This window comes from Etheostoma cragini, chromosome 4 (assembly GCF_013103735.1).
Source record: "Etheostoma cragini isolate CJK2018 chromosome 4, CSU_Ecrag_1.0, whole genome shotgun sequence".
Classification (NCBI taxonomy): domain Eukaryota; kingdom Metazoa; phylum Chordata; class Actinopteri; order Perciformes; family Percidae; genus Etheostoma; species Etheostoma cragini.
The window spans coordinates 446,032-458,537 of NC_048410.1; the positions used below are offsets into that span (position 1 = coordinate 446,032).

Consider the following 12,506-nt stretch of genomic DNA (forward strand, 5'->3'; position numbering starts at 1 on the left):
GAGCGTCCTCTGGTGGACAGACTATGCAACACCATCACTAACAGGGACGTTGTAGAGCGTCCTCTGGTGGACAGTCCACCTCCTGGCACTGCCAAGGTGCTCTTGAGCAAGGCACCGAACACACATCAGTGTAATAACAACAGAGTGTCAAATTGTAATTTCACTATAAAGGGTATGAATTATAAAATAATGATAACCTCTTGGCAGGAGAACTTGTGTTGTTGTCAGGGCCGTAGTCAAGACCACCTTTGTTGAGTCCAAGACCAGGACTAGTCGAGTCCAAGACAAGACCGACTCCAAAAAGGTTTGAGTCGGAGTCGAGTCGAGTCCAAGACAACTCCAAGAACAGGACTAGTCAAGTCCAAGACAAGTTCGAGTCCAAAAAGGTTTGAGACCGAGACAAGTCCGAGTCTAAATACTAGCGAGACCGAGACAAGTCCGAGTCCAAAGAGGTTTGAGTCCGAGTCAAGACCAAGTGCAGGACAGACTGAAAGTCTTATGCATGACAGTATCAAGACAATCATTTTGGGTTTCACTGTCCCTCCAATAGTGTTATCAACATAATAAAGACACCTGGACTCCGTCCAGACCAGAAGCCATATCTGGCAAGACCAGTGTCCAAGACCCAGACAAGTCCCAGACCATAGAAAAACAGTCTCGATACCGGACTCCAGTCCAAGACCGGACTCAAGTCCTACAGCCCTGCTTGTGGTGGAGTTGAACCTACTCATAAACAAGCCAGGGGATTCTGCAGGAGTATTTTGGATGCATTGTCCAGTCTAAGCCTCACTAATCAGGTCGGCTTTTGTTGTCCCCCTTTTTTTAAAAGCACATTCCTTCTCCCATTCCCTCCCTCCCTCCCCCCTCTTTAATAAGTCTCCCTCCCTCCCTCCCTCTCTCCTTTCTCACACTCCATCCATCTCAACCCAGATCTTTTTGGGGAAACACCTTCTCGCTGGTATTTTTATCCCTCAGCCAGAGGTATTGTGGCGTGTGTGTGTGTGTGTGTGTGGGTGTGTGTGTGTGTGTGTATAGCGGGACATAACCACTCTGACTCTGTTATATTTTTATCCGGGGGCTCGGGGAAAAACACACAGCGACTGAAAAACACTCCGAGGAGCAGACGCCGTTCAGCGAACCCATGACGACGCGCCCCTGTAGAGCTGCACGGTGCCTCGCAGTCTCTCAATCAGAGCTCTATTGTGTGTATTTATGTAATAGTACGCTGTTGTGCAGGAAAACATTATATTCTTTGGTATTTTGTGGGATTAATGATGCTGATGTTGCTGCACAGATGCAGCTAGGGAAGTAAGAGCTGGACTTAGTTTCATAATACATGTTGCACTGTAGTAAAAAATACAATCATGCATGTATTTCTATGGTTAATCAGCAATAATTTGCATTTGATTAATACTCTTTATTCATCCTCTATGGGGAAATTACAATTTACTCTCTGTTGTCATTACACACTACACACAGGCCTGAAATACACACACATGCTCAGGTCCTATACATGCACTAATGGAGAGATCTCAGGGTGGGGGGGCCTGCCAGTGCCGGACCAGCGCCCTGAGTGTTTGGGGGGGGGGGTTGGTGCCTTGCTCTAGAGCTCCTTGGCAGTGCCCAGAAGGTGAACTGGCATCTCCCCAGCTGCCAGTCCACACGTACTTTGGTCCGAACGTGGACTTGAACCAGCGACCTTGAACATGTGAAGCTGATGCTACCCTTGTGACGTCTGCTCTCCATAAAAAAGAAAAGAACGGCCAAATTAAGTTATTTAACCCTTTGAGGTCTGAGGGCATTTCCACATATCGGGCCCTATTTTAACGGATTAGGCTCACGGCGCAGGTGCGTTCAGGGCGTGTACGAAGCCACTTTTGCTAGTTTGATGGCAGAAAAAAGAGCCGGGCGCATGGTTCAAAAGGGTTGTCCTTAGTGGCCTCATTAATCGTAAGTGTGTTTTGGGCGTAACATGCAATCAACCAATCAGAGGTCGTCTCCCATTCCCAGCCGGGCGTGTTTGTACCTCGGAGCATTGCTATTAATATGATGGATTTGAACCGTCATATTTTTATTTTTAATCTTCTGCTTGTGTGTGTGCTGCTGCACATTCCTGTGTGTGTGTGCGTGGTTTTGTGTGTGTGTTTGTGTTTGTTTTAAATAACCATATACTCGTATTGGTATTGGCCTTAAAAAAAGCACAGTTGCATTTGCCTTGTTGCTGCAATGTGCTTGCTAGGTAAACTTGCCTTTATAGTTGACCTTAAGGTGAACACACAGGGCGTGGGTTGAATGACATTTGCAGCGTGGTGACTGCAGTTTGTTCTCCCGGCTTGGATAAAGAGTAGAGAGAAGTCACGGGTCGGTGCAAAGGTCGCTGGTTCCTGCAGCAGAAAAAAACTCAAATGTATCAACACATTGGTTATTCATGCTCTTAATGACAACTGCGATTCTCTTGCATTCTGGGATTTGCCAATCATCTTAGTCACTCCAGCTTGTCCAGAACGTGGCTGCTAGATTTAGTTGACTGGTCCCCGATATTGGCTTCTCTTCACTTGTTAACGGTCAAATATAGAACCGATTTTAGGGTAATGCTACTTGTTTTTAAGGCATTACATGGATTGGCCCTTGAATCTAATTCTGATCTCCTTGCCCTATATAACTCCTCCAGGAAGCTAAGATTGTCTAATCAGCTCCCTTTAGTTTGGACTAAGATTGGACTGTTTATTCAACAGTCTTGGATTAAAACAAAGGGAGATTGTGCCTTGGTCCCACAGTCCAATGGTCCCACAGTCCAATGGTCCCACAGTCCAATGGTCCCACAGCCCAATGGTCCCACAGTCCAATGGTCCCACAGTCCAATGGTCCCACAGTCCAATGGTTCCACAGCCCTATGGTTCCACAGTCCAATGGTCCCACAGCCCAATGGTTCCACAGCCCTATGGTCCCACAGCTCAATGGTTCCACAGCCCTATGGTCCCACAGTCCTATGGTCCCACAGCCTAACGGTTCCACAGTCCAATGGTTCCACAGCCCAATGGTCCCACTTTCCAATGGTCCCACAGCCCAATGGTCCCACAGCCCTATGGTCCCACAGTCCAATGGTCCCACAGCCCAATGGTCCCACAGCCCAATGGTCCCACAGCCCAATGGTTCCACAGCCCTATGGTCCCAGAGCCCAATGGTTCCACAGCCCAATGGTCCCACAGCCCAATGGTTCCACAGCCCTATGGTCCCAGAGCCCAATGGTTCCACAGTCCAATGGTTCCACAGCCCAATGGTTCCACAGTCCAATGGTCCCACAGCCCAATGGTCCCACTTTCCAATGGTCCCACAGCCCAATGGTCCCACAGCCCAATGGTTCCACAGCCCTATGGTCCCACAGTCCAATGGTCCCACAGCCGAATGGTCCCACAGCCCAATGGTCCCACACACCTTGTTGTGGGACCATAGGGCTGACCTCATCGTGGCTTCTCCGCTGTGGTCCAGAGACTCTGGATCTTCCCATTCATATTACGTCCTCCTCTCCTGCCGAGATCTTTAAGTCTTGTCTTAAAACACGTTATCATTCTATAGCGGATGATTTAGTTTAGGGACATTTGTTTAGAAGTGTGTTGTATTTATCATGTTTATTGTCCACACACTCCCCACGCACACATGCAAACACACACACACACGCCAGCCCTGTTATTCTCTTAAAGATCCACACACACACCAACGCACAAGTATAAACCACATGAGCCACTAATGTTCTGCAGGGTATCGGAAAAACTCCACGTGGAGCCTACGTATAATGCTGGTAACTTTAATTTCCTTGCGGGAGTCATCCCAAAGGGATTAATGAATCTTAGTCTATAATAAAATAATCCCATTTAGTGGATGTAAAGGGTGTAAATAAACTGCTACACTGAGGGATGGTGAAAGACCTTTAGTATGACCTTTTAACCCTGACCATCTGGTCTGTTGCTACGGGCCATAACCAGTTTCCTGAAGAATGCATCCTCCCTTCCTGTCCTTTCTTCCTGACAGAAAACACTGTCCACCCCTCTTTGGCACAACGTTTATACAAAATACAAAGTTTTAAGGACGGGGGAAGACTTTTTCTTTATTTTTGTGATCACATTTTTCATTTAGTTTTTGTACTTGTGTTTTATCAGTTTTTTTAACTGATGTTGTGTAAAGCACTTTGAATTGCCCTGTCGCTGAACTGGGCTCTACAGATAAAGCTGCCTTGCCTTGCACAGAGTCACCAGTGTTCGTTGTACAGTCTGACAGCCACTGGAAGGAAAGATCTGCGGTTTCTCTCCTTCAAAATAAAACAAAATATAAAATATAAAATCAAACAGGGATAAAAACACACGTTGGAAAGAAAGGAATACCTGCAGCCAGCTCCATGTTGGTTTGTCCCATCCCTTGCTCTCTAAGTGTGTCTGTATTTCATCTCTTCTTCCTTTCTTCCCCTCATCTCCTCAGGTGCGTTTGACCCAAACATCCCCGAGGAGGGGCCTTCAGCGCCCCCCCCTGGCTGGCTGGATGACGTCCACGGATACCAGGTCCCCAAAGGAGGTCCGTCCTGTGTTCCTCTTCTTTTCTGATTTTATTTCATTAACATGTCCCAACCTTCATCTCCTATGTTTTGGTGTTGATGTGTATGTGTGTGTGTGTGTGTGTGTGTGTGTGTGTGTGTGTGTCTAGAGGGTGACAACCCACTGTATCCGCCCCCACCTGCTTATAACCCGCAGCCCGAACTCAACAAGAACACTCTGGTTCCCAACGTCAGGTAGACATCTGGTCCAGACTTTCCCTTTCACACATGTCAAGATGTTAGATAAAAATATGAAGATATAAAGGGATTATGGATGTGTGTGTGTGTGTGTGTGTGTGTGTGTGTGTGTGTACTTTTGCCCCCTCCAGGGTCCCCACGGTGTCGGAGGATGTGGCCAGAGATGCCTTGCTCAAGTTTGTGGAATCCAAATGGAGATACAGCTCCAAACCTGCCAGGAACCTCACCTTCAAGGAGCTGAAGCCCGTCACTGTGTACCGGGTGGGAGCAGACACCGTTAATATTAATCTATCAGTATGCAGTATATCAATATATATCAATCAGTATATACCAATCAATATTAATCAATATGTATACAGTCTATGGGTCAGGGACATCTGTTACACAAATATATGAAAGAATGGATGTGTTACCTATCCAATATCTATCAGATAGATAGATAGATAGACTAGAGATAGATAGATAGATAGATAGATAGATAGATAGATAGATAGATAGATAGATAGATAGATAGATAGACTAGAGATAGATAGATAGATAGATAGATAGATAGATAGATAGATAGATAGATAGATAGATAGATAGATAGATAGATAGATAGATAGACTAGAGATAGATAGATAGACTAGATATAGATAGATAGATAGATAGATAGATAGATAGACTAGAGATAGATAGATGTATTGTCTGATGGTCTTCCTTCCTTCTGCAGTATCGCCTGGAGACCTACACTGAGACCAGAACCAGCGCCTGGCAGTTTGAGTCCTACAACGGTAAAACCTTCATCTCAGACAACACGAATGACATTACTACTTTATTGTCATTTTACACTGAAATTAATGTTGCACGCCCGAGCAGCTCCGTTCACGAAAAGCAAGGTGAAAAGTACACACAATGCGTTTTCCAAATGCATGGTATCTACTCGACTCTACTTGCCTTTTTGGGGTTTCCATGGTGATGTAGACTGCTGATTGTTTGGAGAGAATCGTCTAATCACTGCAGACTGCTGATAGGCCGATATATCTTATATATATAACCAAATATTTGTATCGGTATCGGCCTTAAAGTTAATTTTTTGGGGCTCTGATTCCTAGTCTTTCATCAGTCTTCTTGGTGGGAGTTAGGACGGAGTTGATCGAGTAACGTCTCCGTGTTTTTGTCTTCTTCCAACAGGACAGATGGTGGACGGTCCCCAGTTTGGGATGAGTCCTCCACCGTGGGACATTCCCGTCTCCCTGCCGGCGAGGTACACCGACCGGGTGGAGAAGGTCCGCGTGCCGCACTCGTCCTTCGTCAAGGTGCAGCGCCGCCATCTTTCTCTGGTGTCCTGATGTGTTGCTTTCTGTCTTCTTTGTACCAATGTGTGTGTGTGTGTGTGTGTGTGTATGTGGGTGTGTGTGTCTGTGTGTGGGTGTGTGTGTGTGTGTGTGTTTGTGTGTGTCTTTGTGTATGTGTGTATATCTGTGTGTGTTTGTGTGTCTCTCTGTGTGTATTTTTGTGTGTGTTTGTGTGTGTGTTTGTATATCTTTGTGTGGGTGCGTGTGGGCTTGTATGTGTGTGTGTGTGTGTCTCTGTGTGTGTGTGTCTGTGTGTGGGTGTGTGTGTGTGTGTGTGTGTGTGTGTGTCTCTGTGTTTGTGTGTGTGTCTCTGTGTGTGTGTAAATCTTTGTGTGGGTGCGCGTGTGCTTGTGTGTGTGTGTGTGTGTTTGTCTCTGTGTGTGTGTTTGTGTTCGTTTGTCTGTGTGTGTGTGTGTGTGTGTGTAAATATCTGTGTGTGTGTGTGTGTGTGTGTGTGTGTTTGTCTCTGTGTGTGTGTACATATCTATGTGTGTTTGTGTGCGTTTGTCTCTGTGTGTACATGTGTACATATCTGTGTGTGTGTGTGTGTGTGTGTGTGTGTGTGTGTGTGTGTGTGTGTGTGTTTTTTAGCCCTGTCACAAGTGTAACGGCTGTGGAAGAACTCGCTGTGGTAACTGTCATGGACGAGGACAGGTGAGATGTTAATATAAATCCATTAGTTGACAACTATGAAATAAATCGTTGTTATAACTATTTAATTATAATTAACTATTTTGACAATTGGTTATTTGGTGTGAGACATTTTTTTACCAAAAAAAGGGAATCTCCTGTGATGTCAGCTCTTTAAATGTGAGTATTTTGACATTCGAGGACGTTTTGGGACTTTCAGAAACACTGATTCACATTTTCTGACATTTTCGAGACAAACAACTCATCAACAAAGAGACATTAGTCAGATGTTGGTACATCGAATTGATTTGATATGTCTTTTCCACTAAGGCGGTTCTGGTGCTGGTTCGGAGCCAGTGCCAAATATTGAACCGGTTCTTTGCTTTTCCACACAAATAAACCTGGTTCTGGGCCAAGAACACGGGTTCCAGCTCAGCACCAACGTAGCGCTGGTCTAGAGATAAGAACCGGTTACGTCAGGTGCTGGGAGCGAGTCCCGATGGGCTTTTTGTCGGGAAAATTGGGACCTCCCCGGTAAAACCGGGTCGTCTGTTCACCCTAACAGTGTTGCTGCTTGACGCAACTGATGTTGCCATGGCAACCCAGCAAAAGATGATAATAAAAGTAAAATCATGGGGGATGATTCCCTTTCTTCTTGAACGTGTCCTCGGTCCATAGCGGTCACGAAGACCTGTCAAGGCCCGTCTTTGAATTCCAGGGTGAATTTGTAAAGCCAGGAGCAAAAGTGTCGGTTATGTAGTCCTCCATTAGTGCTGATTGTCAACGATTGTCATCGTTGTCATAGGCGTTGCTATGACAACGGAGGTACTTGTGACGTCGCCCTGCTCCGGCTCTCCGGCTGTGGAAAATTAATCTGGTTCTTAGATAACTGGCGAGTAGAACCAGCACCCAACTGGCAACAGCACCAGAACCAGAACCAGCACCTGGTTAGCCTTGGTGGAAAAGACCAATGAGACATTTTAAGGTGTTAGTGAGAAATCCCCCCCCCCTCCCCCCCATTCCTCATCTCATTTTGCAGAAGCGTTGCACGTTCTGCCACGGTAACGGCCGTTCCAGGAACAAGCGCTGCACGTCGTGTCACGGCCGCGGGCGCCGGAGGTGGGTGTCCCCGCTGCCTGCTTCCTTTTCCCCCTGTCTCTCCGTCTCACTGTCCTTCTCCGTCTTGCAGAAGCGTTGCTTTGGCTGCAACGGCACAGGGTCCAGAAGGCGGCCCGGTAATCACAAGTCTGGCGGGAAGACGCGTTGCTCGGCTTGTAGCGGGAGAGGCCGTAAGAGGTGAGAGAGGAGACCCGGGAACTCTGGCGGGAAGCGTCTGGGCCGTTAGGTTAGAGCGAGTAGAGTGGTATCCGAAGTCTGTTAGAAGCTCTTTCCCAATGATGGCTGAGCGTTACTGCGCAGCCTCCAACTGAGCTGGAAGACGTAGATGTGACGTGAGCAACCGGTCTGAAAGCTGTAAGTCTTCTGGTAGATGTGCAAGAGAAATCTCAATCATTCCCAATCAGCAGAGACGGATAGCGTAGGTATATGTTAGGAGATAACATAGGCACAGGCTAATTACTGCAGCTAAGATGCTAGTTAACATTACCATAGGCACAGGCTAATTACTGCTAACTAACATGCTAGTTAACACTAACATAGAAACAGGCTAATTACTGCTAACATGCTAGTTAACTTTTACATAGAAACAGACTAATTAATGCTAACTAACATGTTAGTTAACATTAACATAGACACAGGCAAATAGTCTTTAAATGCTTCAGATGTAAAGGTCTTCACGGTTAAAGAGACGCCAAAATGAATGGGAGTCAATGGAATGCTAACGGCGTGTGATGACTTTGTAGCATTAAAATGGCGCTATTCGCTTAGCTAGCAACGGAGCTAACTGGTAGATTATACTCTTACCGTATGCGGTCGGCAAAACAGCAAAAACGCCCTTCTCGCAAAGGAAACGATTGAAGCGCCGTCTTCTGTTCCTCTTTTAGATAAAAAGCCAAGGCTATATAATTTATTGTAGCGGCCAAAGCCGTTTCAAACAACTGGTGTTCTTCCGTAGCCATCTTGCATTTTTCACTACTGATGTGATTGGTGCAGCTCGCCTCTGGCCCCGCCTACATCAGATACACTAATTTGATTGGTGCAGCTCGCCTCTGGCCCCGCCTACATCAGATACACTGATGTGATTGGTTCAGCTCGCCTCTGGCCCCGCCTACATCAGATACACTGGAGTGATTGGTGCAGCTCGGCGGATCTGGAATATTGCCACTATGAGGTCATAAGGGGCAAGGTTTCCTCCCCTTTCTATGCTTTGCCCGCCCAGGGAATTTGCCCCCCCCCCCCCCCCATGATAAAGAGACATCATGGCTTTCAAACGAGCAAAGTGGCAGTTGGTCAAGTAATGTAATGTAAATCAGAGCGTTACGGTTTCTGTCTGTTATGAACATTGTTGTTACTACCGCATTGCATTGTGGGATGCTTACGCTGTAGTGTCCAGTATTGCATACTTTCATATTTTACTGGAACTGTTATGCAATATTCGCAAAACTCACCTATATAGCATTTGTTACGATGTATGTTAGTGCGGAGTTAAGTTTATATATGTTATGATGTATGTTAGTGCAGAGTTAAGTTTATATATGTTATGATGTATGTTAGGGCAGAGTTAAGTTTATATATGTTATGATACATGTTACTGCGGAGTTAAGTTTATATATGTTATGATGTATGTTAGTGCGGAGTTAAGTTTATACATGTTATGATGTATGTTAGTGCAGAGTTAAGTTTATATATGTTAGTGCAGTTAAGTTTATATATGTTATGATACATGTTACTGCAGAGTTAAGTTTATATATGTTATGATGTATGTTAGTGCAATATTAAGTTTATATATGTTATGATATATGTTACTGCAGAGTTAAGTTTATATATGTTAGTGCAGTTAAGTTTATATATTTTACGATATATGTTAGTGCGGAGTTAAGTTGATATATGTTATGATGTATGTTTGTGCAGAGTTAAGTTCATATAGGTTACGATAAATGTTAGTGCAAAGTTAAGTTTATATCTGTTATGTAATATTTTACTGCGGAGTTACGTTTTTATATGTTAGTGCGGCGTTAAGTTGATATAGGTTATGATAAATGTTAGTGCGGCGTTAAGTTTATTTATGTTATGATGTATTTTACTGCGGAGTTAAGTTTACATATTGTATGATGTATGTTAGTGCGGAGTTAAGTTTATATATGTTATGATATATGTTAGTAAAGAGTTAAGTTTATATATGTTATACATATGTTAACATATGGATGATGTCTCTTGAGGAGGATGTGACGTTGACGTGTTGTCTTCCAGGTGTCCCTCATGTCACGGCCAAGGCTACAACACCTGCTCCGTGTGTCACGGCAGCCAGAGCCTGCTGCATTTCATCCAGCTCACTGTGACGTGGTAGGTCAGACGCGCACACACACACACACACACACACACACACATACAGACACACACACACACACATACAGTCTGCACTGTGGTCATAACATCTACGTCTTAATAATAATAATACATTTTATTTTAAGGCGCCTTTCTTGGCACTCAAGGACACCGTACAGGATAGACATACATGAGACTTCCTCGGGATGAAAAAATAATCTATCTATCTATCTATGTGCCTCACAGACACACACACACACACACACACACACACACATATAAAGATCTCTCCCAAATGGTCTTCTTCTTTGTGTAATTGTTTGTAGGAAGAACGACGTAACGGAGTTCATCCCCGACCGCCAGCCGGACTTCCCCGACAAGAAGTTTGAGAACGTGACGGGGGATCCGTTCTTCGTGGACGAGAACGTGCTGGTGAAGACGAACACACTCCTCCCTTCATCTCCTCCCTTTACCTCCTCCCTTCATCTCCTCCCTTCATCTCCTCCCTTTAACTCCTCCCTTTATTCAGCCATTCATTCCGGCGTCGGGGGCTGTGGGCATACATCTTATTAGCGTTGTTATTAACAGATTATTAAAGGGACACAATGATACCAAGGTTGTGCTTGTGTAAATGGAGCTGGGTTTTAACCCAACACATTATTCTCTAATCTTAATTTGACCAATTTACAAAATGAATTGACTTTCTACATCAGATCTATCACAACAGAGACTCAGTAACTCCCAGACAACAACCTCAGTCAATAACGCAGTGTTGGACGCACACAGGGACACAAACTATTCCCATTACACACACATGGACACGCACTATTCTTGCTACACACAGGGACACGCACTATGCCCGTTACACACACAGGGACACACACTATGCCCGTTACACACACAGGGACACACACTATCCCCGTTACACACACAGGGACACGCACTATGCTTGCTACACACACAGGGACACGCACTATGCCCTTTACACACACAGGGACACACACTATCCCCTTTACACACACAGGGACACGCACTATGCCCATTACACACACAGGGACACACACTATGCCCGTTACACACACAGGGACACGCACTATGCTTGCTACACACAGGGACACGCACTATGCTTGCTACACACACAGGGACACGCACTATGCTTGTTACACACACAGGGACACACACTATGCTTTTCAATCACGTCAATAAGCTGTGCATGCCCCCGTCCCGTCCCGTCTCTTGTGTCCGTCCAGGTTTATCCCATCCAGGGTTTCCCTGATCAGGAGATCTGCGATGTCTCCTCAAGAATGATCAACGAACACCTGAATCGCTTCAGTTCCACCAGCCGCATCCTGCAGCAGGTACATGGTCTGTCCACCAGAGGACGCTCTACGGCGTCCCTGTTAGTGATGGCGTTGCATAGTCTGTCCACCAGAGGACGCTCTACAACGTCCCTGTTAGTGATGGTGTTGCATAGTCTGTCCACCAGAGGACGCTCTACAACGTCCCTGTTAGTGATGGTGTTGCATAGTCTGTCCCCCAGAGGACGCTCTACAACGTCCCTGTTAGTGATGGCGTTACATAGTCTGTCCACCAGAGGACGCTCTACAACGTCCCTGTTAGTGAATTTTTTTGTTTTGTTAATGTGTTTGTTTAAGTTTCATATCTTTAGTTTGTATTTTTATACATTTTATTTACCAGAATTTTAATATATTTTGATCTGTTGTGACAGTAAAATAAATGATTATCATATTAATTTAGTGACAACTCGTAAATAACTACAAATAACTACTGTTAGGGAAATCTGTTTATGTTTAGTTACAGTAAATTGGCCGATATATCGGAATATTGGATTTTTAAATCACCAAATATTTGTATCAGTATCGTATTAAATCCTTTTATCGGTCGGGCTCTTCTACCAATGTGTAGATCTGTTATTGTTAAAGGATGCTGAACATTTTGTCTGTGTTTGTCTGTAATAAATGAAACCACACTAACGTCTCCAGGGCTTTGTCTCCGTCTCCGCAGCGCCAGACCATCGAGATGGTGCCGCTGACCCACGCCCTCTACACCTACAGCGGGAAGGACTTCAGCTTCTTCGTGTACGGCGTGGAGAACCGAGTGTTCGCTGCCAAATATCCCACTGCGTGTACTATTTTATAAGTACTGTGTGTAGTCCTGACAGTACATGTACATGTGTAGTATGGGGCGTATCGGTGGGAAAAGAGGGGTTGGGTGGGGGGGGCAGATTCATGCATTTAATGCCCCCCCCACCAACAATCTATTGTAGCGATATTAACTTTACTTTTAGTTTT

General features: G+C 45.2%; 1 protein-coding gene across 2 annotated transcripts in view; it reads left to right on the forward strand.

Moving 5' to 3' along the window:
• LOC117943102 (protein SSUH2 homolog) overlaps nucleotides 1-12,460 on the forward strand; it is a 13,907-nt gene extending 1,447 nt beyond the window's left edge. Inside the window, exons 2-12 of one of the 2 annotated variants that reach the window (XM_034869027.1) lie at nucleotides 4,474-4,566; nucleotides 4,696-4,780; nucleotides 4,915-5,044; nucleotides 5,496-5,556; nucleotides 5,957-6,081; nucleotides 6,712-6,774; nucleotides 7,790-7,869; nucleotides 10,120-10,212; nucleotides 10,521-10,626; nucleotides 11,445-11,552; nucleotides 12,220-12,460. In XM_034869027.1, coding sequence (XP_034724918.1) covers nucleotides 4,474-4,566; nucleotides 4,696-4,780; nucleotides 4,915-5,044; nucleotides 5,496-5,556; nucleotides 5,957-6,081; nucleotides 6,712-6,774; nucleotides 7,790-7,869; nucleotides 10,120-10,212; nucleotides 10,521-10,626; nucleotides 11,445-11,552; nucleotides 12,220-12,354 — 1,079 coding nt within the window. In that variant the 3' untranslated portion in view covers nucleotides 12,355-12,460. Of the gene's footprint in view, nucleotides 1-4,473; nucleotides 4,567-4,695; nucleotides 4,781-4,914; nucleotides 5,045-5,495; nucleotides 5,557-5,956; nucleotides 6,082-6,711; nucleotides 6,775-7,789; nucleotides 7,870-7,939; nucleotides 8,047-10,119; nucleotides 10,213-10,520; nucleotides 10,627-11,444; nucleotides 11,553-12,219 lie in introns of both variants that reach the window. The other variant, XM_034869026.1, reaches the window with a different exon arrangement.
• The last annotated feature ends 46 nt before the right edge of the window (nucleotides 12,461-12,506 follow it).